This window comes from Clytia hemisphaerica, unplaced genomic scaffold (genome assembly GCF_902728285.1).
Source record: "Clytia hemisphaerica strain Z4C2 unplaced genomic scaffold, Clytia hemisphaerica genome assembly, whole genome shotgun sequence".
In the NCBI taxonomy this organism is placed as follows: Eukaryota; Metazoa; Cnidaria; class Hydrozoa; order Leptothecata; family Clytiidae; genus Clytia; species Clytia hemisphaerica.
The window spans coordinates 129,027-155,497 of NW_027103443.1; the positions used below are offsets into that span (position 1 = coordinate 129,027).

The 26,471-nt window shown below is 37.7% G+C and overlaps 2 protein-coding genes across 2 annotated transcripts; one reads left to right on the top strand and one right to left on the bottom strand.

Annotated features, from left to right (window-relative positions):
* Positions 1-665: 665 nt before the first annotated feature.
* On the top strand, positions 666-9,779 carry LOC136798163 (collagen alpha-1(II) chain-like). Its single transcript, XM_067054745.1, has 13 exons — positions 666-753; positions 1,586-1,713; positions 2,089-2,139; positions 2,930-2,983; positions 3,393-3,479; positions 3,772-3,897; positions 4,097-4,555; positions 4,778-5,344; positions 5,530-6,258; positions 6,551-6,766; positions 6,936-8,381; positions 8,579-8,662; positions 8,986-9,779. Exons 1-13 carry the CDS (start codon positions 666-668, stop codon positions 9,361-9,363), a joined length of 4,413 nt encoding a protein of 1,470 aa, XP_066910846.1. The 3' UTR covers positions 9,364-9,779.
* Positions 9,780-10,183: 404 nt separating this feature from the next.
* Positions 10,184-26,471, bottom strand: LOC136798170 (NACHT and WD repeat domain-containing protein 2-like). Its single transcript, XM_067054751.1, has 18 exons — positions 26,229-26,471; positions 25,118-25,167; positions 24,324-24,455; positions 23,011-23,213; positions 21,928-22,261; positions 21,224-21,587; positions 20,674-20,878; positions 20,011-20,269; positions 19,344-19,672; positions 18,278-18,484; positions 16,564-17,807; positions 16,083-16,204; positions 15,488-15,642; positions 14,521-15,048; positions 13,895-14,002; positions 12,771-13,494; positions 11,993-12,237; positions 10,184-11,508 (listed from the first exon to the last, which is right to left on the bottom strand). Exons 1-18 carry the CDS (start codon positions 26,291-26,293, stop codon positions 10,894-10,896), a joined length of 5,889 nt encoding a protein of 1,962 aa, XP_066910852.1. The 5' UTR covers positions 26,294-26,471; the 3' UTR covers positions 10,184-10,893.

The following is a 26,471-nucleotide window of genomic DNA, read 5'->3' on the forward strand; positions in this document are numbered from 1 at the left end:
TTGACTTGCAAAAACCAAGTTCGAACTTAGTTTCCTTTGTCAGTATTCTAAATAGTTATTTATCTTAAAGACTAGGTTCTAATTTGACCAGACAATGACCTAACTGTTCCCACAAAAGTTTTCTTTTAAATTTATCACACAGTCATAAATTGGCTTTGTTGTTTTGACTCTACTAACCACTGACAAAATCAAATAAACCTTTCTATTAGTATTAATATTGTTATTCTAAAGTGGTTTTTTATTGTAGCCTTTGTTTTAAGTATTGTCATAAAATGTTTAAGCTTTATAACCAATATATGGTTTCTCAGATTTCAAAAGAGTACAAACCCCCGTCTTTTGATCTGGATTTCCGTTCAAGTAAGTTGTCAAACACAGTCAATATGTGATTCTTATTGTTTAAAAGTCATTGTCTAAAACCATACTTTGTATTGTGACGTCATAATCATTGAAAAGAGAAGGGTTTGAGGGGAGTCATAAGGGGCCCTCACCAAAATGTTTTAAAGCTAAAAAACATCATTTGGAAGTTGGGAAACTAGGAAAGGCGCTTTGTTGGTTGGAAAGCGTTTAAACTACAACCTTTAGTTCGTCTTATCTTCAAAAGACAAAAAGTTGCTTGGATCCTGACTTCCCTTTATTGGGAACTGGGTTGCAACGACAACTAGAAGATGGCGAAAGTAAGGGTTTTAGCAGCCTTCCTGCTATTATGCTTACTCGCAAACAGCGCTTTTGCTCAAGAAGAGTTTGCGCCAGGAGGTGAGTACTATTTTGAATTCATTTGTCGTTATCTAGAGTTGACTCTCGCTAATAATTTTGAACTTCTATTACTTTGAACCTTTCTGTGTTTTAAGTAACGCTCTCGGTACATTTAAAAGAGAAAAAAATATACATAATTTTCCTTATATTTCGAATGTCTCTGTAGTTTGAACAAATTATATTTTTCGTTCAGGTTCGAATTAGCGAGAGTCGAACTTGTCACTATCTATCTAATCATTTTTTTTTATGTCTTCTGGTATGCGTTCCCAGAGGATTTAAATAAAACATTTTTTCTGGTACTTTAATTTCCTGATATTTTTGGAATGACTTTCAGTTATAGACCATTTGATTATACCTTTTGGGAGGATGGACCTTTTTTCACATGCCTTATAATTTAACGTGTATATTCTTTAAGAATGAAAGACTTTAAGAGGACCTAGATAAAGATAAAAAAGGAACTAATAATGCAACGAATGTTGCGTTTTAATGATTTTTTTGAAATAGAAGATATCTCTTTTTTGTATGACTAAAAATTGGTCTGGTTTTCCGACATCACTTGACATTTTTTTCTTCCAAATTTGAAACTTGAGACAAAGAGAACTACCCTCAAAGATTCACAGCACTTGAATTGATTAATCCTGCAAAAACTCTACTGTATAAAAAGACTACTTCCTTTCACAAATAAGCGAGTCAAAAAATATAGGGTTGTAACAACAAAAGTCCCACAATGTTTGCAAACACAACAAAAAAATTACAAAGGTTGTTAAAGGTTACACAGTTGATTTATTGACATAACACCCCATCTACACCACATCAAAGCTTACACTATAAACATCATTATGTGATAAGGGTCTATTTACATTTCAAAGATATTTATCTTATGAAGCGCCCTTTTTTCTTTTTTCTTTCTTCTATATTGTCATTGTATCCCTTGGCGAAATTGGCACTTTAGCAGAAGAAGTAAGTTTATCTTTTGTATTCATATTTTATCCGGGCACTATTTTAACTATCGGACACCATCTCTCTTATTTTGCATTAATGTCTTTGCTGAACTTTTAATTTATTTTGAGTTTTCTTTTGTTTTAATTTTGAAAAACTTAAGAACATCGTAAGAACATGCCCAGCCTCAGTTTGGAGAAAAATGACAAGAAACTACAATTTTTTCCTCTTTTCAAGCAGTTTTAACCGAACTTAGGGATGGATTATGATTATGTATTATGGTAATATGGTTATGTATTATGACAGGAATACGTGTTCAACCCTCTACCCATATATGTACAAAACCCTGAAACTCTCGAGCTTCTAAATAATCTTATTTTCTCTTGAATTTTATAGCAAGTTGCTGAAAAAGGACAAAAAGGAGAAAAAGGACAACCAGCAAACCCCGTAAGTATATAAGCGAGTTCACTTTCAAACTAACATCTTGTGTTGTACTTTACTCTAACCCAACTATGAATGCTCTCCGTTATTATTACAATTACCTTATCGGGGAAAACTTCGTCGGGGAAAAGTGACGAAATTTTGGACAAGTGACGAATATTTTCCCCGACGAAAATTTTCCCCAGCCTTAATGGGTTTACCAACTACCAGCAAGTGACGAATTTTTCCCCGACGAAAATTTTTACCGACGAAAATTTTCCCCGACGAAAACTTTCCCCGATAAGGTATAAGGGTAATAATTCTCAAATTCTAACTTCCTAAGCATTTAATACGATAGAACTCCGAAAGAAAGCCTTACTAACAACAATTTTACTCAATTTAGCCTTCATGTCTCAAATATATCATATTTCGACGTCCCTTTATTGAACGTTTGCTATTACACCCCCTTTTCAAAAACCCCCGTGGTCCAAGTGGGAAATTGACAAAAAAAAAGTCAATTAGGAGCGGAAAAAACCCTGAATTTTTATCCCCGCTATAATTTTGAAGAAGCTCCATAAACGTTTTAAACCAGTATGCAGTAAACAATAGAATTCGAATTTTACGCCAAACAAAAGTAAACAAGTTTTCAACCCTATTGGGGTATTTAACTTTTACACTTTATCCCGAACTGGATTAAAAATTCTAGCAGGTCATTGCCAGACACCCCGGAGACACCCAGGACACCTGTGAGAGTGTGCCCCTCATGTTACTTCAAACTCAATTGGATCAATTCATAATATTGGTAATGTTTTTCTAGGGAGAACCAGGACGAGCAGGATCTGATGGAGATGAAGGACCACGTGGACCTGACGTAAGTATATTGTCCCCGTCTGAACTTTTCTAAAATGGTGACAACTTGAATAATTAATCTTTTGTCTGTCAAGTTAATACTTTGAATAATAATTTTTGTAAAGTAACGAAGTGTAAATTTTCTTCAAAGTTGAAATCAGTTGAAAGATTGAAAATTAAAAAATGATTACCTTTATTTAATACTGAAACTGCAGCTAGGGCAAGTCATAAGCCGACTTCGATTTGATATCCCTTGAAAACCAAAATCTTTATATTCATGACAGAGAAAGCCGAATCTTTTCTTTGTCCCATTTTAAACTCAAGGATAACATTAAGGAGATAACGCTTTGAATTAAGGAGATCACATTTTGATATTAAGGAGATAACATTTTGATATTAAGGAGATAATCATTTCGTGTTCTTCACATTAGGGAGATGATGGTGGTGACGGAGACGAAGGAGAAGAAGGACCAATTGGACCACCAGGACCTCCAGGAAATGCTGCCGGCAACCAAACTGTAAGTTTGAAAAGAAATATCTAGAAATATTTATTTCATCTAAATTTATTTTCACTAAAAGTGATAGCTTTCTTCGTTTCAGTGATTGCATCCAGAAATACTTTGACCAAACTCGTACTCAGTCCTTTATTTCGATTTTTAAGATTCTGATAGCAATCATAAAATATTATAAGATGCCCAATACAATCAATACAATCAAAATGGCTCTTCGTTGATCTATTGAAATACTGTACCTAAAGATAGACAGGAATGTATTAATCAAATGTCACCTTCTTTGCTTCTGCTTTCACAGACTATCGTAGTTGTTTACGGCCCACCAGGACCACAAGGAGAATCTGGACCATCTGGAAACCTCGGACCCAAAGGTTATATGGGAGAAGTCGGTGAGACTGGACCTCCAGGACCACGAGGAATCCGAGTAAGTAGTGGCTTTTTTAAAATCTTTATTTGTTTTTATACTACTCTGAAATAAAGAAAAATATAGAAAATTATTTTTTCAATACCAAAGTCTAGTACGTTTCTCTACAGGCCATCTCTATAGACAGTTTAAAAAATTAAGACACTCGAAAGAAAGATTGCCTAGTGGAATGATTTTCAAACTTTTGTGATATTTTTAGGGAGACCGTGGTGCCATTGGACCCAAGGGTACCGGTGGAAAAGACGGCGTTGATGGACCAAAAGGAGAACCAGGAAGCCAAGGACCAAGCGGACCAACTGGTTTACCAGGTTTGCCTGGACCAAGTGGATTACGTGGTCTTAAAGGAGCCAAGGGAGAAAATGGAGAAAATGGATTCAAAGGAGCTAAAGGAGATGCTGGTCGCAACGGTGAAGAAGGAGAATCTGGTCTTCCTGGAGTCAAAGGATCACCCGGTCTTCGTGGACCCAACGGAACCGTCGGATTCCCAGGACAAGCCGGACAAGAAGGACCCATGGGACCACGTGGTGATCAAGGACCAAACGGACCCAAAGGACAACAAGGGCCACGAGGTCCAGATGGACAACCAGGTGTTGCTGGTCAGCCAGGAGAAAGTGGTGCAGCAGGACAAAAAGGACCCACTGGACAGCCAGGACCTAGAGTAAGAAACTTTAAAATCGTTAACTTTGCTTTTTGAGAAATATATTATCTATAGTCAAATTAACAGTTTTTAAAGCCAAAGTACCATTCTGGGTTATTCTATTACTTTTTAAACTCATCATATGCAAGAAAGAAATTCGTTATAAAATGCAATGCAATCCTTAAAAGTTTGTTAAAAAAATAAGAAATATATAGGTTAATTCGTTCCACCTTTTCATTGTAGGGAGACCCAGGATACCAAGGAAACAGAGGTATCCAAGGAGACCGTGGAGAGTCTGGATCAGCAGGATCTAATGGACTTCCAGGAGCTCCCGGAGCACGTGGACCACCAGGATCCCCAGGTATGACTGGTGCTGCTGGACCCACTGGACCAAGAGGAGAAATGGGTAAGCAAGGACCTAGAGGTTTACAAGGACAACAAGGAGAGCAAGGAGGTCCAGGTCTTCAAGGAGGTGCTGGAGAACGTGGAGACAAAGGACCACGAGGCTTGACTGGACAACCCGGAGTCTCAGGACCACCAGGAGAAACTGGATCTGACGGACGATCCGGTCCACCAGGACCTCCAGGAAATGCTGGACAACGTGGACCAGTTGGTCTTCCAGGAACCCCTGGTTTACCAGGAATGCCAGGAATCAAAGGTCATGAAGGACCACGTGGATTCGTTGGACCAAGAGGTGAAAAGGGAAGCCGTGGAGAAACTGGACGAGCAGGTCAAAGAGGTATCCCAGGACAACGTGGACCACCAGGAGATTCAGGAATCGCTGGTATTGATGGAAAAGATGGTGACCGAGTATGTACTTTAATGAATCTTGCTTCTTTTATAAAATATCTTTCTAACCGAAACTTTTTTTCGAGCTCTCCAATTATCAAAAATGACCAAGAGTTAAATCAAAAGTGATAATTTATTATGAACATGTAAAGCAATGACATTAAACCACCTTTTTGAATAATTGATTTTTCTTTTTAATTATCCAGGGACAACCAGGAAAAGATGGAGTTCCAGGACCACCAGGACAACCTGGACCACGTGGAACCCCAGGAAGTCAAGGATTGGCTGGATTAAAGGGAGATAAAGGAGCTAAAGGACGAACTGGAGATCCAGGATTCGAAGGAGCACCTGGAGACAAAGGAGAAGATGGTTCCGGAGGTGATCAAGGACCACCAGGACCTCGTGGACGTCAAGGAGATCGCGGAGAGCCAGGAGAACAAGGAGCTCGTGGATCCCAAGGTTTACCAGGACCTTCCGGAGCTGCTGGACCACAAGGTCGTCAAGGAAAACGTGGAACCCCAGGATCCCCTGGACCAAGAGGAGAAGAAGGATTATCTGGACCGCGTGGAGAACGTGGGTACCCAGGAGAGCAAGGAAATCCAGGTGTCCCTGGACGTCCAGGATCACCAGGACGCAAAGGACCAACCGGACGATCAGGACAAAAAGGATCTCAAGGAGACCCAGGATTGCCAGGAGAATCTGGACCAGCCGGACCAGTTGGACGTCCAGGTTTACCAGGAGAACAAGGTACAGCTGGAGCATCAGGAGACCAAGGAGAACCAGGAGAGGCTGGTGATCGTGGACGTGATGGACAACCAGGATCCAGAGGAGCTATGGGACCACGTGGACCTCCAGGACCAAGAGGAAACCCAGGACAACGTGGAGATGCTGGTATTCGTGGTGATGATGGAAAACCAGGAGCAGCCGGAGCACCAGTAAGTATCTAATTGTCAACTTAGAACATAAAAGGTTTTCCACTTTTTATTAAAAGAGACTATGGAATGGCTTTTCTTCTCATATAAGGAGGTTCAAATTTGAGACATGCTGTGTTCCATAAAGTACACACCTTTATCAACAAACTCTTCTTTTTTTGTAGAGAGAATGTGAATTTAAATTTCTTATTATCATAAAAAAATCCAAATGTAATGCATGGTCTTTCCATATCGTCAACATGAAAATCTTTATCAACAAAAAGTTTATTCAAGCATAAATTTTTAATACTTTTAGGGACCTGCTGGATCTCCAGGAAACCCAGGAGAAACAGGACCAAGAGGAGCTATGGGACCACCAGGACAACAAGGAGCCCCAGGAGATGTCGGTCTTAAAGGATTCAAAGGAAACCGCGGTCCACGTGGACGTGCTGGAAAATCAGGAAAGACTGGAGCTGATGGTATTAAAGGACCTACCGGTGGAAAGGGAGACCAAGGAGACCAAGGTTTACAAGTAAGTTAAGATTGTAGAGATTTTGGCGTGACATAAACTGAACCTTTGTTGTTGAAGTAGTGTATTTCTGACCTTGAAAATTCAAACTAGATTACAGTAAGACTGGTTGATTATTGTGATTTTGCCTTGAAGAATTTCAGTACTTAAACAATATTTTTTGATTTCTTAGGGACCTCCAGGTCTTCCAGGAAACCGTGGTTTACCAGGACCCCTCGGCTTGAATGGTGAACAAGGACCACAAGGGCCACCCGGACCTGATGGAAAGACCGGACCTAAAGGAGAAAAGGGAAAACCAGGACCAGACGGTGTTCCAGGATCACCAGGACGCTCAGGACCTGATGGATCTAACGGATTAAACGGACGCGGTGGAAAAGATGGTGCTCGTGGACCACAAGGACCACCTGGACCACGTGGAAAACAAGGACCAACAGGATTCATGGGAGCACCAGGAGCCCCAGGTGTTCCAGGATTGATGGGACCAAGAGGACCACAAGGAGCCAAAGGAGCTGATGGTAAAGATGGAGCTGACGGAGAAGTCGGAGATGAAGGACCAGTTGGACCACAAGGACCCCAAGGAGAAGCTGGATCTGATGGCTCTGATGGTATCCCAGGACGAAACGGAAACCCTGGATTACCAGGAAACCGTGGACCTAAAGGAGACCGTGGAGATTCAGGACCAAAAGGAGATAAAGGAGCTAAAGGAGGAAAAGGACCACTCGGACCACCAGGAGCCCGTGGAGATCGCGGTGAAGGAGGTACGCCAGGAGCTGATGGAGAACCAGGAGCTAACGGAGATGATGGTGCCAAGGGTAACCGTGGTCCAGATGGAGCCACCGGTGATCGTGGAGATACTGGACTCCGTGGAGACAAAGGAGATACTGGATACATGGGATTCAAAGGGAAATCAGGACCAAGAGGATCCAAAGGAACCCGTGGTTTGCCTGGATACATGGGAGAACAAGGAGACCTTGGACCAAAGGGAGTTTTGGGACCTATCGGACAACCTGGACCAGTCGGTATCTCAGGACCAATGGGACCACCCGGTAAAAAGGGACCCACTGGAGATGCTGGAGAATCAGGTTTACCAGGAAACAATGGGCGTCAAGGACCACCAGGACCTCCAGGTCCACCGGGTCTACCAGGACCATCTATGCTTCCACCATGGTTGGGTGGTGGCCTTGGTGATGGAGAAAGCAAAGGACCTGCTGAGGGAGGAGAAGAAGAGGCTGGACCCATTGAAGAAGCACCAGAAGAGGAAGAAGAAGGGCCTAACAACCCATTCTATGGTGTATACCAATACTACTCCAGCAACAATGCTAAGAAGGATACCACTCTTGATGATTTGAAGGCTATCGAATCTAAATTCGTTGTCAAATCCAACAAATTGAATGAAAAACTCGACCGTATGATTAAACCAGATGGTTCAAAACAATACCCAGCCCGTACCTGTCAAGACATCTTAGCTTTCTACCCTGACTCCAAATCTGGATTTTACTGGGTTGATCCTAACAAGGGATGTATTGAAGATGCCATCAAAGTCAAATGTGAATTCAACAAAATCTCTACTGATGAAGTTGAACGAACTGAAGTACAAACATGCATCGACCCATCATCTGTAAGTTGACCAAATCTTTCTTTCGTGGACGCGTAGCTCAGTCGATAGAGCATTCGCCTTGCAATCCAAGGCTTTTAGGTTCGATTCCCAGACTTGAAACTCTTAAGTTTAGAACCTGTCAGATTTAAAGGTTTATTTAATAATAGTCATTCTTATCAAGTTCTTTTTTTATCATCTCCACATTATGTTGTTAACAGGTTATCAGCATGAAGGCATGGCCAAGCAAGATCTCAACTGAAGCTCAACGATTCTTCACCGAAGACCATGAATTTGATGAAAAGGTAAATCATTGATTCGAATTCAGGATTATAAATCTAGGCATTTTCATTAGTGCAATCTATACAAAAAAAGCTTAAAATCAACAAAATGTTTTTTATCCAATTTGGTCAAAAACATACCTCAAAGAAAATCTTACTAACTCATAAAACCTTAAACAAATTCCCAAATAAAATTGAATCACATGAGACATTCGACAATCAGTTTCACCAAAATGACTTTAGCCAATTATTGCAAGTTGCCCTTAGAATACTAAGTGAACGAGCAGAAACAAATCAAAATCATATTAACAATAAGTATAATCATATTATATCCCTCTTTCCTACAGATCGAATACAAAGCCAGTCTTTCCCAATTGACATATCTCGGATATTTGAACAAAGAAGCTAGCCAAGAAGTTACCGTTTCCTGCAAACGTACACCAGTCTGGTTCGATAACCGAAGTGACCAAAAGAACCATAAACGATCATTCGTTTTCTTGGGTATGAATGACCAAGAGTTTGGAGCAGAATCTGAAGGACGGTTAACACCAGAAGTCATTAAAGATGAATGCCAATATATGACCAACAATGCTAAAGAAACGACGCTGAGATTCACCAGCAAAAAATTCATTCGTTTACCAATTACTGATTTTGCACCGGTCCGTAGTACTGACACCGAAGCTATGTTTGGAGTCGTACCTGGACCAGTGTGCTTCAAAAACTAAAAATGTATACATACATTTTTAAAAAACGTATGATGCTGGCAAAGTTGAAATTAAAATTTTGATGAAGAAAATGCTGGGGGAAAATTAATCCTAAAGAAGGACTGTTTTCTTTATTTATTTTCATGAAATAGCCTTAGGGAATATTTTTCTTTGCAAATTTTTGATTTAAATATTTTTTTGGAAATTTTGTTAGTTTTTCATACGTAATATTAGGTAGAATTTTAATTTTTTTAAATTTAGTTCTACCGTAAACTACTTTTTTTTTAACCAAAAATTGTAAATTTATCGAGGTGTGAAAACCTCAACCCTGTTTTTAGCCGGTTCCCAATTGCGCGCGCGTTGCGAAAAAATGTGAAATAAAAAAAATATTAAAAAAATAGTAAAAAATAAAGAAAAAAAAAATACCAACAATAAAATTCACGTGTTATTCATCTAAGATCAAGTGTAAATGTAGCTCTAAATTTTTGGAACTGCTCGGATTTCCATACAAGGCTTTGATCCTTATTTTATAGTGTTTAAAGAAAGTGTTTTCGGCTAGTGAGTCAGAAAAATTTGATATAGTTTTGAGATAATTTAAGAACAGTAGACTCTACATCAAAATCGCTGTATAACTTTTTAGCACACTTCTTTGTCCATCGTTAAAGTTCATTAACGAATTCTACACTAATTCTCCATAACTCGAACAAATTTGTATCATCTAAAATTAATCGAATTATGGAGAGGCGTTGTATGTCAAAAAGAGATTTTAAGTTAAGAGAAGAGAAGAATGCTTTAATAAATATTGTTTGAACAACTTGACCTCAATCTCATATATGGAGGATGGTTTAATACTGTAACTTATGAAAATTCTTTCATAATAATTTTGCTTTTTACACATAATTATTTACATTATATAAAAGTTGGTGGTTTTAGCACCACATAAACTGCCACCACATATGGATATCCAAGATTAAGAGTAACCTTTTTTTCAATGAAAGTCTTATTACGTTAGGTTCCAGTGGTGTGCCGCTTAAAGATTCAAAAGAAATTTCATTCTTTTAAATGAAATTTCATTCTTTTAAATGCTCCGTAGAATTCTTGGCGTTTATGTAAATGTATTTTGATTTGCGTACGTACCATAAGTAAGAATTTCAGCTCTCGGTATCGTCAGAGATGCTGCCATTTAATGATCATATCCAAAATCAATTAATAATCTCTGATCCAATAAATGAGCAAATTCTTTATTTTTACTTCGAAGAAAAGTTTTAGTTCCTTGAACATCGGATTAGAGAGAGGTAACTATAAAGTTACTAATCCAAAATCAATGAATTCACCATTGTACCTTAAGGGAACTAATTTTCGGAAAAACTGCGAAAATTAGAATCCACGAATTACAAATTTGACCATTTTTCAAAAAATTATTGAAAAATCTCAAGGGAAATGAAAGAAATGTGTCCAAGACAGGGTAAACGGTGAAAATGTGATTTTTGTTTTTTTTTTCGACCGCGAAAATTAGATCCCGCTAGAATTAGTTCTCTTTTAAGGTAATCTTTATAATTTGACAGGTTTGACGTGTTTCTGTTCAGGAGATACCATCTCATCATTGCATAACTGAAAGAAGACTAATCTTTCAGTCTTGGGTACACTTGCAGCGATGATTCGTCTCTTGCAGAATTGATAACATCCTTTGCTGTCACCAAGACATAAGTTGGCTACATACTGAATCGTCTTGTGACTGACCACAGCCGAGAAATCAAACAAAAGTAATGACTCCTCAGTTTCCACCAAAAGGTAAACGCCATCTTTCTCATCTTGCGACGCAGAAAAGTGGACCTCAACAACGGCGCTAGGAAGTCGCACTTCGACTAAAGGTTGCCAGGTTTGGTCTTCGTAACATCTCAAAAAATGGTATTCAACTCCTTTGGAAATGGTTGTTACGCCAGCAACTAAGACGGGTGGTAAATAAGCTTCTTTTCGAGCGGTCGCGGGCGTCTGAAGCACTTTCTTTGTAATAGTAGTATCTGTCTTTGGATTGTAACCGCCAATGGGAGGGAGGGTTTTTCCAAAGGGCGGTAGGGTTTTGCTGCTGTTAAAATTACCAAAGGGCGGCCGGGTGTTGAGTAAGGAGCCATTGGAAACATCGAAAATCAAAATGCTGTTCTTCTCCTAAAAAGTGAAAAGTTGCTGATGAGATGGGACGAAGTTATGGTGGAAATAGAAATGCCCAAACGACAAATACGAAGAATTCATGAAACCAGATATGGTTTAAAAGGATACAGTGCGTTGCGAATGTAAAATTATTCCTTTTGACAGGTGTTAATTTTGAGATTCTTTTTAAATGGCTAATCAAATGGAATGAAATCTTTTGAGCAAAACATCCAATGTTCTGAAAATTTGGTTCTTACACAGTTTAAAGTTCTACCATTTTCTTAGTAAAATATTCAAACACTTGTATCTTGAATTTCTCAACGTTCAAACAGAGTTAATTTTTTACTCATGACCATTGAAGAAATCTACAAGCAAAATATCTCAAACTATCTGAATTTTACATTCACAGTTTAAATGTCAACTTTCAACAGATTAAGAAAACTTTAAGCTTCGCAATCCTACTAAAGGTTCAAGGGACTATGTGAAGGAGATGCATTCATACCTTATTTGGAATAAACAATTGTTGTCCATTCTCGGAGAGAGCTGCCAGCTTGAAATCACTGCTGAAACCAACTCCTCTCTCAATTTCTCCAACTTTTGACCTCGTGGTCATGTTGTACACATGCGCAGAAACTTTTTCTTGATCTTCATCCGAAAAGAACATCACGATGATGCTACCATCTTGATTTCCCAAGATTCGTTGACAATCATCGCGCATCTTTGTTTCTATAAGTTCAACTTGGTTACCTGGAAATTAAAAAAATATTTTGTTTCAAAAACTGGTTTTTGACCAAAACGTCAACGTCAAACGTCGTGTTTTTAAAGAATTTTTAATTTTCTCGACTTTAATTTTGTGTACATTTCATAAGCATAGGCCATTTCACAGTCGAAATGGGTCATGGATAATCAGGACTGATTAACAGTTTCTCGTTGGCGAGATACAAAAATATTCAAACTTTTTCAAAACATTAGACCAATAGTAAGTCGTTATTAGCGTGCGCGCAATGGTCCTGATTACCCATTACACTTTGCGACTTTGAAATAGCCTATTGATTCCTTATTCCATTCATTCAACTATTCACATCTGGCAGCCCTTGTTATTCTGATACATTTAGCTTGGGTACAGTTTTGAGTGTCGGATACAAATAACATTCCATAATTGATTTCAACTGCCTTTGTATTTATAAATACACACCCAGCTGACTTTAAGTGATTCTGACTCGGGTACTTTCAAGACCCTTTAAGTTTAATTTTTAGGAGATAAACAAAAAGCCACTAACCTGTCTCCAAACTGAAGATTTTCAAATTATTTCGTTCATCTGTAATCGCAAATTCATTTGTCTGCTTAATCCAAACAACTTTATCATTTAATCCAGGTGTAATATGTCTTGAGATATATTTGTCTGATGAATGAAACATAACTTGGTCTTCGATGACGTCGTTTTCAGGCTGAGTGTTGTTTTCAGGCTGAGTGTTATTTTCAAGGTTGGCGTTCCCTGGTTGGCCTTGCTGTTGTTGTTCTTGCTGCTGGTGAGGGGGTTCGTTTTGTTGATTTTGAAGCTGATCTCGACTCTGGGCATTCTGGGTAGCATCATTGCTCCCTTGTTGTTTCATCACCAATTCATCTTCAATCACGTGTAAAAGCATAAACGAGTTCTTCCTCTCGTTCAACATTAAAACACGATTCCCGTCAATAAACTGCATAAGTTTAGGTACGAAACCCAACGAGAATGATTTGGTGACAACATGTAGAGTAGTATCCCACACATTCAATAACATCTCTGATGGATCGATAGAGATCATCATATTAGAGTTGGGATTAGGGTTACGAAGACATAAGATATCCCCATCACCGGCTGCTTCCGCTGACACTGCACTTTTCTCATCTCCTTCTTCATCTTCGTTTTCATCTTCATCTTCATCTTCAAGTTCTTTAAAATCTTCATATTGTGTCTCACGTGCTTCCATCAAATCTGGTCCTGATTTTATATCCAAGTCATCAGCCTTAGGAACAAATTAAATAATTTTCAGCCATTATCAACTGAAGTTTTCAAAAATTATCAAAATGTAAAGAGAATGCCATTCAAAGTCGTGTTGTTGTTGTCATTACATAAAATATCAAGCAGAAATACGTTCTAGAAGGAAAGTTGACTTCTTTACGGGGTAAGTACCTTGCTTTCGGGCTAGTCCGTAGAAAAGTTATAGAAGGCTAGAAGAAATTCATCAAACGGCGTGAATTATCTATCGATACCTAAACCTTGCTATTAGTTTTGTCTAATTCGTCAAATAAAAATTCATTCAGATTAAAAAGGTGAAGTTTTTAAAAGCTTCAGTAAAACGACCTATTTGGCTTTAGACGATGTGGAGTCTTAGCCAGTAGGGTGTATAATTTTCATCAAATTACCTCCAGGATCTCAATAACAGGTTCTTTGGATGATGTTTTTGAAATCACCAAGATTCTTTTACTATCCAATATACGAGCATTGCATATCTTCTGTTTGCTTGAAATCGGCTATGTGGAAAAAAGTCGTAGATTTGAAAGTCACGTGTGACAAGCATCAAATTGTTTCAAACAAATGTGAAGTAGCAAAGGTGGAATAAACAGATTTATGTTTTAGGGTCTGAACCACTGACCTTTATATCCACGGAAGATGCTACGGATTTTATAAGTTGCCCCCTACTAAATATCTTTACATTCTAAAACACAGCGAAGAAAATGAGTTATCCGAGAACTCCAAAGAAAAGCCCTGGACAACTTTGTCAGACAACTCAGACGAGAATGCCTCCAGAGTCGCCCGGGCTTACGCTGTAAGCTTACAGCGTTTTACTGTAGCCTTAGTTAAGCGTATTCTTTGCTCCACACGGGACTAAGCAGGTTCCCAATGGTCCTAAACCTCGTGGCCCTTACAAAGGATTAGACCCATTGAAGTCCAGCGAAGGGGGCAGAACCGACGAATTTTCACTAAAATAGCTTAGAAACGCTTTAAAAGCTCTTTTTAGGCGTTTTTTCTCTCGAAAAATGAATCTTACCAATTCATACACCATTCGCTCGTGTTTATTCTGACTTCCAAATAAATTAATTTGTTTTGAATTGTAAACCATCCAAACAAGAATGTAATCATCAGGTCCCCATGGATACGGATCCATGTCTTTGTTTTGAACTCCTCCATCAATATTGGGTAAATCAAGATGTAACGATTTGCTGACAAATTCATGTTCAATCTCCGCTATATCTTCGCTCGCTTCTCTCCCGACTTGTCCTCTTTCTCCGATTTTAAGAATGGCGAAATAAACTTTCTTCGGCTTGAAACGTGATTTTTGTTCAATGACAGACATTATACGTACTGTACCGTCTTCAGAGAGCGAGAAAATTTGGAACGGCGAAGATGGTGTGATTTCTTCGGTAAATTTGCGGTCGTTAATTTTACGGAGATTAATAGACTCGTTTGTCCCTGACGTGAATGCAATGTATTCGTTGTTGACTTTGATTTGTTCTTTGAAGTGTGAACCAGTAACACCTGCTTTCGATATAGGATGCTCGAAATCTCTTTCTTTAACCTTAAATGAAATGAATGAATTCAATCGAGTGTGAACATCTCCCGGAGGGGGGTGTACTTTAGGTAAAAATGGGTTCAGGATATATGCGTGCCTGAAGGATCGGGTTTTTCAACTTCCAAAGTCTCTCTAAATGTTGCAAAAATCAGAAAATTTTAAATTAGTCTCTCTAAGGGTCGGTTTTCACAAACTCGAGTCAAAGAAGAGTGAAAAGTCAAAAAAGTACAATTTTTTTTCCCGAAATAATGGAGAATCTTTAGCAATACTCTAAATTCAGTTGATCTTGTATCAACTTTATAGATATCATGGGCAATATAATGATCAGCCTCGAGCTAAGTACGTTGTGTACTACTTCCATCAGCTTAAAATAAGAGAAACATAAACTTAAACGTAAAGGTTTAGTGGAGGAAAGACAAATCTAATCTAAGTTGCCTAGACTTACCAATTCATCCATGGATACGTCATAAATCGCAACACGGTAGTTTTTCTTTTCCGTACATAACATAACAAAACGTGATCCGTCAGGTGTTAGAGCCCCGATTCTTTCACCTTGGAATGACTCCTCGTATATCGTTTCGAAGTCCGAGAGATTTACAGCTGGAATAAATGAAAGACATATCATTAAAACGACCAGGAATTCTGAGCGGACGATACTTCATTCTTCGGAAATGAGTTTTCCAATTATACCCCTGTCTCATTGAACACGTAAGAATTTTTATTAAGTCAGCCAGAAAAATTAATCTCTTTACCAAAAAGGATGAGATTTGAATGTATTTTTCTAAGGCCCCTTTGGGTTCTTTTACGAGGAAATGTCGAAATATGCGAAAGAAACACGCCAAAATTTCATACATTGTAAGCCCTTTCTACGCCGGCCCTTATTGCCGTCATCTTTCGTTCCACGCATAATAAGGGCCGGCGTAAGGGATCGGAATTAAATTAGGACCGGGCTAAAAAATGGGGGAATTGAGCTTCGGCGCAATAAGGGGCGACGTAAAGGGGCCGATAAGGTATTCAGAAATTATCAAATACAAGCTCACCAAGAAGTTTTGACTTGAAGAGTAAAATTGCTTTTTCATCGTTTTGATAAGGAAAGACGTTAATGATGGGATCTTCAAATTCATTCATTTGTATTTCACTTGAGTTGTCTACCTTCCAAATTCTAAAATGAATCATAAAATAAAATTAATTGAATGTAAAAGCGTAATGAAACTGAATCAAAAATACATAAGTCAATTTTTGATTTTTATGTGCTTGTTACATGACATTTATTTCTGATTGGTTCGAATGTATTGACACTAATAAGATTACCAGCTGTAAGTTGTAAAGCAAGTAACATGGAAATAAAATCACGTGAATCTTTTCGAGTAATCACATGTTTTGTCTGCACTGATATGATTTTGCAACCCGTGTATTCTTATTCAACATTTTCGACGTCAAAGGGTTCTGGCGTTGCACGCGCTGTTTTTATGATTCCTTTTTAAACAACTGTGATGGTTTCACAAGATGAAGAAATTATACCTTAGTGATTTATCTTCTGAGACGGTCAAAAGCTTTTTGCCATTGTCTAAAACCACGACATCATTGATGGCATCAGTGTGTCCTTTAAATCCCTCAGGAGTTGAAACCACTTCTTCTGTTTGGAAGCATTTCTTAGTTGGGATGAAATAAGGCTGATCTGATTCTTTGATTCTCTCCAGCATACCAATGATACCAGACTTAGGTGCTTCCTCGTCCACACGACCAGCTATTTGACAAGCAAGCTGGTCTGGGAATTTCTCAAGCACTGGTAAAGCGCTTGTCAAGATACTGTAAAGATAACTGATATCTTCATCATTTGAAAACAGCTTCGAGGCTTCAGATACTGTATTTAATAAAGCTTGAACTCCAAGGGCTTGCATGGTGGCTACAAGGAAATCAAAATTAAACAGTAGATTGTCTTTGATCTTTTCAACGTCTTTGAGTTTCATTAAATGGAAAGGCAGTTCGCTCAATTTTCGGTAATTGTAGTGCTCCCCAGGTGAATTCTCATGCTTGAATCTGTTTGGTTGTGAAGCCACAAGCCTATCTTCGCGCTGTGGTTCGCTAGCATCTTTAGCGCCACTAATACCAGCTTTAGTTGGTTTGCAAACACCATTGCTCCACGTTCCCATAAAATAGTCAACCAACAATTCCCGGAAAGTTTCAAGGTCATCAGCATCTTTGTGGTATCTCTCACTGGCTGCATCTTGAATTTGTGAATGACTGAATGTGTTGAGAACAATACCATTGACATTCTTACGAGTCAAACAGAATCCTAACGCGTTTCGAATCTGAATCCAAGTGAAGGAGGAGACACGTCTCATTGGTGGAGACCATTGCTGGTAAATATCATTAAGAACTTCATCATCAATGGATAAAAGATCTTCGATCTCAGAATCTGAAAGTCCATGTCTGGAAGCTCTGATCAATCCAATTGTATGACTAACCAGAGTCTGACCGTGAACTTTTTCCAAGTCTGAGAATATACGATCGATAGAATCTTTGATGTTTGATTCTAACGAGCAGTCTTCGATGTCATGATAAGATTTCCATTTAGTAGCTTGATCAAAACAGAACCTGAGAAAGAGAGGTGTCGGTGATTTTCGGTAACATTCTGATAGAATACCATATTGTTCATCGGTAAGTTTTCGTTTGCTGCATGAAAGCCATTTGTTGATGAGAGATTTACAAGCTTTTGGTTGTAATCCTCCGACCTCGATAAACGATGAACCTTTGAATTCGTCCTAAAAGAAAAACGATAACCTGGTTACTTAAAATTGCTAATCAAAAAAAAAAAGAAAATCCTAAAACTTAACCAAAACCGTGTATAATGATCAACGCAGCAAACCATTCCCGAAATATAAATCCAGATGAACGTATTAAATTCGATTAATACATTTTCTAAAAGGGGATCAAAATTTGGACGCACACAAGTAGATTGATTATGTGCAACCACAGTCATGTTCCCGTTACTGGTAAGCAGGAGGGAGAACACAAAGTAATTGCTCCACCTAGTGAAATATCAAAAGGTGAAGGCGCAAAATAACCTAGTAATCCTTTCAAAGGACCAGAAAAAAACCTTTGAGTTATGAAGTATTTCGGTTTACGGAGATTTGAGGACTCGACTGTATTTGTTTTATTGACCGTGGCTGGAAAAACAGAAAAGAAATCAAGAAAACCTTAGATTCAGTGCAAAAAAGGCCATCATTCTCACCTTGATCGATACCAGAGCTTCATCATTCGGCGACAAAGAGACTAACATTCGACAATTTGATGGTAACTGTGTCATTAACCATTGTGTTTGTTGATTTGCACCCACATTCAGTTTATCAAGACCATCAACGATGAACAAGATTTCTCGTCCATGCTCATAGGTTTCCTCAAGGGTGGTGTGGAAATGTTCGATCATTTCTGGCAAAGCCTGGAAAAAAGGTCGAAAGCAAAGTTAAAATATGGCATAAATGATGGTGGTGGTGACGGTGTCAGCTGAAATACTAACCGACGTCGTAAAATAAAATGAAAATTTTCAAGTTTCAATTTTTCCATTTTTAGACACACATTTTCTTATAAGGAACCTTAACTTGGCTCCGAGCCTGCAGTTCCTTATTTTTACAGAGAATTTCAGTCTTAAAATTCCTTATTGAGCTTCTAAGTTTGGACTTACTAAGTATGTGACTTGTATTAACTTGTTTTCTTATGCTCAGCCAGTGTAGTTCCTTAACAATTCCTTATTTTTCGGACCATTTTCAGCGTCATGTTCATTTTACAGGTGTTTCTTATTCATGATATGCACCATTGCAAATGTCTTCTGACATTACATAACGGACCCAACAGCTAATCGGTTGTAATCAGCGAGATTATGTATCTGGAATTCTCTACGACTACGGTTAAAGTGGCGAGGGAAATGGCGAGTAAGGCAAGTAATGGCGGGTGAAAGCAAATTCGATATTTGACGTACGGTATTATGTCGACTTTGCTTATACGATGTTTTGGTGTTTTTCCCGTACAGAGCAAAGTATACAACGACATATCGCCTTTGGTGACGACCCGCATGGGCAGCCCCGCAACCGTAGCCGTAGAATATCTCTCTATTAACGTAAATTCAGTCATCATGTCACTTATAACCAATCAGCTGTTGGGTCCATTGAAGACATTGCAATGGTCCATATTATGAATATAAAAAAACGTGTACTACAAACAAATTTTATCGCCTGTTGCACTTTTAATATGCTTCAAACCTTTTGATCACGTACACACATGTTGAGAGAATAATATTTTACCTTCGGTCGAGAGGCCACACCCATCTGGAGAGCTCTCTTCAGTTGGCAACAGATGGAATAAATCAATTCAAACAAATCAATAGATCCTTCAGTGCAACCAATAAAACGAGTGATCAATAATCGTTCTGGAAATTCATAATTTGCTGTCAATGCAATTTTAGCCATTATGGAAGATAACCCAGAGCCAGGTTTGCCATGAATGAAAATAGGTGAGTTTCGTTCTTCATCGGGGCAAAGCTTGATGGGTTTCTTTTCTTGTTCTTGTTGCGGTTGTTCTTCTTTCTCTTCGTCTTCTTCATCAGAGTCGTGGAATCGTTTCTGTTTTTTGCCTAAAATGATTTCACATAAAAATGAATTTAAAAGATGGGCCTCATTAGTGTAGACAAGGGGGCGCAAAATTTGTCTAGAAGAGCAGATTTTTATGACACTCATAGAAAATGGATAATTACAGTGTCAATTAGGGCCTACAAAACTATTGGGTCTGCCAAATAAGCTTTTGTTATTGAGAAAGCAGCGGCCTTCCTAACTTTTATAAAATGAAAACAGGCGTGGTATTAGCAGAAAAAATGTTCATTATGATTTTGCCTTTTGTATTACAATGAAATTCCGCTCGTTCGATTTGGACGAAAAGATTCCTGAAAAGCCTCCAATGAAAAAATGGATATACCTTTTCCTTTTCCTCTTTTTTGTTGATTTTGTTGCTGCTGTTTCTGTTGTTGTTTATTTTGTTGTTTTCGACCTTTTTTTCCTTTTCCTTTTCGTGTTTGTTCTTCCTCATCCTCCTCATCATTTTCTTCTTCTTTTTGTTCCGATTCCTCTTCTGTTTCTTTCCCTTTTCTTTCCTTTTGTTCTTTTTCGGTTGTATCCACCGCTTGCCTTTCCTTTTGTTCTTTTTCAGTGGTGTCTACAGCTGGTCGATCTTCCACCTAGAATGTTCAGAAGTAATGTTGAACTGGAATGCTTTGAAAACTTTGATATCCGCGACACTGGAAAAGCATCCCGCGAAGTTAATAATTAGGACCTTAATTTACCAGAAAGATGCCCAGATTGAAGATTTGTTACCTTTTCAATTGCAAAGAAAATTTTGACCTTCTAAAATTAATCAGGGTAATTGAAGTGAAGTTTGTACCTGCTACAATCTATTTTTAAATCTGGTGCAGCAATGCAACAACGGTTAGAGAAGGTACTTAAATATCTTTAATGTGATGACTGGATTAATAACAGAAGAACTTTTCTTCATTAGTTTTGAGAACCTTCACTAACTTCCATTGTAGCAGTCATTATTACCGAAGTCTCTGATTTAGGGAGATCGCATAATTTCTAAACATACTGTTTTTTGTTCCCCTGCTTCACTTGCACCGACTTCTTGTAATTTCATTTCATTCTCTTCCTCATCCTCGTCATCATCATCCAACAATGGAAGTATCTTCATCAATAGTTTACGACGGCCCGTAAATTCCGACACTTTTTGACGACAGAAAGATTGATGGTGAATAATCTCACCGACTACTTCGTCATCACTAAGTGAATTGTCTCTGTGGGGAAAACGAAAAAATATGTTAAAATTTCAAAAAGTATTCGAATGTTCTCAATGAGACTGTTTAACTAACGTTTCCAGACCATCTAAAAAGAACCACAAAAGCCTTAAAATTGTTTTTACTATGGCCCGTATTTCTTTTCGCCTCGGACCCGTACGTTCTATATACTTATTTTTTGTATTACAAAATGTGTAATAACGAGCCTCTCCCTTTCCAATTAAAATAAAGATCATGTTAATTTTCTTGTAACTTTGGATACGCCAACATGCAAGATACAAGAGTGCAGCTAGGACAACACATTTGCTAACATACAATCGTAATTTCAAACAACTGGCTTTGTACCTTTTAGCGATACACCGGTCAATCTTCTCTTTCATAATACGTTCGAAATCCACACACAATTTATCCAAATATTCTTTATGAAGTTCAGATTGTTCTGGGTCCACACCAAACTCTGGCAACCATGACAAATCATAAGTCGTGATACTATTGGAGGAAAGCATAGATGGGAGTTTGTTCTCACGTAAATCGTTGACTAAATCAATTGCATTTTGGTCAATTTCTTGACCATTTTTATCGATAAACATTCTAGAAGCTTTGTCGTCTTGGTAACGTGCTATGTCCATGATGGTTCTGTTGAACCAATGAGCAGAATCATCAGGGTTCTTGATTTCACTGCATCCTTGCTCGATTTCATTTTCGGTTACTGAAAAATTGCAATATTGAAATTTTAATAGATTGCGATTTAAAATAAAAAACGACAGGCAGACAGACAGAAAGAATGAATTAAGAGCCAAATAATGTGGAACGGGGTTGTGACTTAGTTTGTTTTAGATACTGCTATCGTATGTTGAATAGAGATTCCCAATTTAAACTACACAAGTCGCCCACGTTGTTAAGGATTGATCCATAACTTTTTTGAACGTCACTTATATCTCTTACAAACCGCACTTCAAGAGCCAGTTCCCAAGGACCACAGTCTTCGCGAAATATATAGCCAATTGTGCAGTATTTATTGAAATTTTTAGGAATAAAGGTCAATATACCTGAAATAGAATATTTGATTGCATCTTCTTCACTTAAAACTTTATTAGATGCATCTCTCAAAACCAATTGCATTTGGTTGAATGATTTAAACCATTCCCCGGTTGCCTTAGAACGCTGTTTTTTACTCGCTTCAGGATTTTCATAATTTGGTAAAACTTCTGTAATAGGTTGTAAGATGTACATTTCAGGGATTGAATTGTCGTCTTTCAGAAACCATTTCTGAAGGAGATCTTTGTCGGTTTGTTCTTCAACGACTTTCAACATCGTTTCGAATTCGGTGGCGACAATTTTCGGCGGAAATGGTCGGTAACCGTATTTGTGAGAAAGAAAGGACTGAAAAAGGAACAAATTTTAACATACAGTGAGTTTCCATAACTCGAGCACGCACGGGGATCGCAAATTTGTTCGAATTAAGGAAATTCCGAGATATGGAGTAAGCTTATGGAGTAAGCTTATGGAGTAAGTATATGGAGTAAGCTTATGGAGTAATCCCTTATTGTCAATTGAAGGGATGAGAAAACTTGTTTGAGTTAAGAAGACATTCGAGTTATACACGTTTTTTTATAGGAACAAACTATATAAGAACATAAGGCTTCGATGGCCGAAAGTTAAGAACATTTTAAGACTTTGTGGACTCTAAAATGGCCAATTTCTTAAGAAAATGGACAAAAATACTCACAATGGTAAAAGAACATGTTAAGAACATTTTTAGGCTTAAAACTAAAAAAGTTACGAAGTTTCCGAAGGCTTCAAAATTTTTGGATGTTCTTATAAAAAAAACGGTGTAGAGGTTCGAGTTAAAGAGCGTCAACTGTAGATGATTCTGCAACATCAAGTATGATTATCAATACAATTAAGTCAGTTCATTTTTCTTTATCTTTTTCTCAAAAATGAGAATTATTTAAAGAAATCTTCGAGCTAAATATAACCTAAGAACAAAATTTGAAAATTTATACCAAGTTTTCCCTCTCATTATAGTTTAAAGTTTAGATTTTCAAGATTATTCGCAGAATCTTCATATTTCAAAAGCATAAACTTGCAACATTTTGAAACAACCAAAATAAAGACTATGAAATACTTACGACAAAACTTGGGCCCGCAGAAATATCTTGACACAATTGCAATTCTTTCATACACAATTCTGACGTCATATGGTCAGCGGTAGCTTCGTCACGTACACCCCATCTCATGTCCACCACTTGAAAATCATATCCAGTGGATTGACAATATTCTTTCAACTTTGGATATACTCTCGTCATCAATGCATTTCGTTCAGCCGTGGTATCTAAGTATGATATATTTTTGGTTGACTGTAAAAATTATTAATCATTAATTTTTAAAGATTCCGCGTTTTTACTATATGAGAACATAAAGCTTCGATGACCAGAATATCAGGAACATCTTACGAACCCTTGAAGGATTCATGGACTCCAGAACACCCAATTTCTTAGAAAATTGCGCAAAAACACTCACAGAATGGGTTGATGAAATTAAGGACATTCTAAGAACACTTTAGGAAAACTTGAGAACTCAAAAAGTTAAGCAAGCTTAAATTTTGGATGTTCTTAAAAAATGTTTATGTCATACATAGAATGATGAATCTTTTTAACTTCTGGTATGCCTTAAAGGGACATAACAATACTTGCGAAATTTGTAAACAAACTGTATGCAGCGGATACAAAATCAAAACAAATATCACATGTCAAAATAAATCATCAAGCCAAATATGGCTAATTTTGATAGTTCAATTGTTTTACAAAGTTTGTTTTGGACTCGTGATTTTAATTGTTCTCTTTAATGACACGTGGTTCGCGCAATGTTTACAGTTTACTACTTTAATGTCCCTTTAAAAACCGTCCAATCAAAGTGATCTTTCCAACAATGTGTTACTATTCATGTCTCTTTTGAATAGAACTTAGAATGCAACTTTTCGCATAAAATAGTAGATAAAACGACAAGGCAAATATGGAAAGATGACATGTTCTAATTTTTTTTCATTCATCATTTGATTTTCAGCCGATTCTGTTCAAGGATATTATCATTATCAATTATACACCCCATTAATTATAGGTAAGTTCAATTTACTCCTCAACATCCTCACTTTACAGTACAAGACTTAAAACTGTTTTTTTAAAGTGTTTTGTATGTATTAATTGCTTGTGTCACTTAATTTAGATACCTAACAAATTGACCTTTCCCCACGGATTGCTGGGCGGTCACTAGAGGGCACATGGTATACCCTTACTGGGCAACCAGATCACATTTGCCGATACCCTCAGAAGGAAACAGGGACACGCAACTCAAATGAATTGGCAACAATGATATCGGATAGATCCGTTATTCGAAAAAAACTGGTTGGCCAGGTAAGACCACATAACAAGGAAAAATCACAGACCTTTTGAATTAGCACTGATATAAATACGAATTAATTTCGCTTGAGACGGTACATCAATGGTCAGATCACCATTCAGAAGTTTGGTAAGAATCTGGTCGCTTTTCTCCTTCTTCTTTTGACTTTTCTTGGCTTCTAAAAAATGTATCAATAATTTTGAATATTCTTGTCATATGATTTAGAAAAATCTGTCAAAAAAAGCTTATATATCAAAATTAAAGCAATATTACGCTGTATGTACCAACAATGCATGTGTCAGACTTGAAATTTTGCACATTGTCATATAATTATTATCATATAATCAAGACCCATGGCTGATCCAAATTTAAACTCATAAGCTTTAGTAATTCATCCATTCTGGAAAAGGGTGTGTGTTTTACGGACTGGTTTCTGACCAAATTTCAAATTTACATTCATGGAGAGTCCCAATGAAGTATAAGCCCGAAGGGCTAGAATCGAATCTCTAACCTTTCTCAGGCAAGAAAAAGTGAAGCCTTAAAATATGCGCCGTATTTTTGACGACGTATTGAATCTAGTAATTCTTTTGTTTTCGAGTGATATTTTTTCAAAATTTATCGGTAAATTTTAGTTTCAATCTACCATTTGTGTAAAAACAAGGAGGGCCGCGCTAGGCCACGCAACTTTGGTAGGATTTGTTGGCTTCAAATCCTACCAAGGAGATTCGATTCTAGCCCTTCATACTTCATTGGTTAACGCCTCAAGATTTCATTGATATGAAAAAGGAAAGATAGTCAAAGGGTAAAAAAATAATTGGGTTAAAAAACCACTTCCATTACCTTTAGCCTGTTGAGTTCTTGGTGTGTCTGCATTTGAAGGCGTGGATGATCTATGGACAAAATGAAAGTTCCTGTAAAACAATACACCTATCAAGTCTACAAGGGGTCTGGATTCAAACTTAAAAGGGTCAGTTAATATCAATGAATGCTTTAGTACAATCAGTGGCGTGGTGGAGCCCTTTTGAGAAGGGGCGCCCAAAAATAAGGGACGCCAAGAAGGATTTTTCAGGCGCCCATATCGAAAGATTGACAAATGAAAAAACAAAAATGGCGCCCCTCATCGCCTCAAAAACTCAAAATTTTCTGGCTCGCTTCGCTCGCACACTTCCTTTTTTGTGTTCATAATGAGCGTATAGAGAGGGGCGCCAAAAAAAAAAAATCTTTAAAAAGGGCGCCACATTTGCCTTGGCCACCCCAGAGAAATTTTCCCACCACGCCACTGAACAACGACTACAGACATTTGATATCATTTAACCTATAAACAACCCTGTCTCGCAGCCCCGGTGGAACTTTTTTCCTCAGTGGGGAAAATTCCTATTGAAATCCCAATGGGGATAAAAATTATAATGTTCCAAGATTAGTTTTGGAGTGCATTTTTAAATATGGAATTTTGAGTGGGGATGAAATCAAAGTCAATTTCCCAGTGGGGCTGAAATTCAAGGGTATTTTCTCACCGTGGAAGAAATTTTTGCTAAATTTTTTAGTGGGGCTGGGGTCCCAACGGGTCTGTGACACAGGGGTGTCTATCAAAGTCCTGCATGTAGTTACAAATACAAAGGTGCACTCAAGCAAACAATGGTGAAATGTCTTGACCGGATAATCCGTTAGATGGTTCGATTCCTGTGATACAGCTAACCCTCGCTATTTCAAAACAAACAGAGAATTCGATATATACAAATGCCCGAATAATTAATGTTCAATTTAGCGAGACAATTATAACTGTCAAAGGAACCACTAGTACCGGATCTGACAAAACATTTTCGACGGTTTTTGATACGGCGAAAATGTCCAGGATGGTTGAAATTCTGAGGCTAATGATCAAATAAAATGGCCAACAGTTCTCAGACTATCTACCACTTCACACTTTCCTCTAAAAAGGTTTTTTACTTACATAGTCGAGGAGGAATTACTATTAACTTGATTTTCGTTCTTGTTTTTGCTCACCAATACACCCATAATGAAAGTGCTGGATGTGGGTCAATAAAACAAACAAATACTAACAACAATAATAATGTAAAAACAATAGATTTATTGTCTAAAAACTTTTATTTTGTTTAGGACATGACTTTTATTTTTCATGATTTTATTACAACTTCCTTTTTCTGTCTAAGATTTTCTTTTTTTTCCCTTAATT

Bases quoted from the DNA above. Each gene is read 5' to 3' on its own strand.
- LOC136798163 (XM_067054745.1), top strand. From the start codon at position 666: ATGGCGAAAGTAAGGGTTTTAGCAGCCTTCCTGCTATTATGCTTACTC. The intron at 754-1,585 runs GTGAGTACTATT...TTACACTATAAA, and splicing joins AGAAGAGTTTGCGCCAGGAG to CATCATTATGTGATAAGGGT. The intron at 8,382-8,578 runs GTAAGTTGACCA...TGTTGTTAACAG, and splicing joins CATGCATCGACCCATCATCT to GTTATCAGCATGAAGGCATG.
- LOC136798170 (XM_067054751.1), bottom strand. From the start codon at position 26,293: ATGGGTGTATTGGTGAGCAAAAACAAGAACGAAAATCAAGTTAATAGT. The intron at 21,588-21,927 runs GTATATTGACCT...GCAATTTTTCAG, and splicing joins AATCAAATATTCTATTTCAG to TAACCGAAAATGAAATCGAG. The intron at 15,049-15,487 runs GTAAGTCTAGGC...ATTTCATTTAAG, and splicing joins ACGTATCCATGGATGAATTG to GTTAAAGAAAGAGATTTCGA.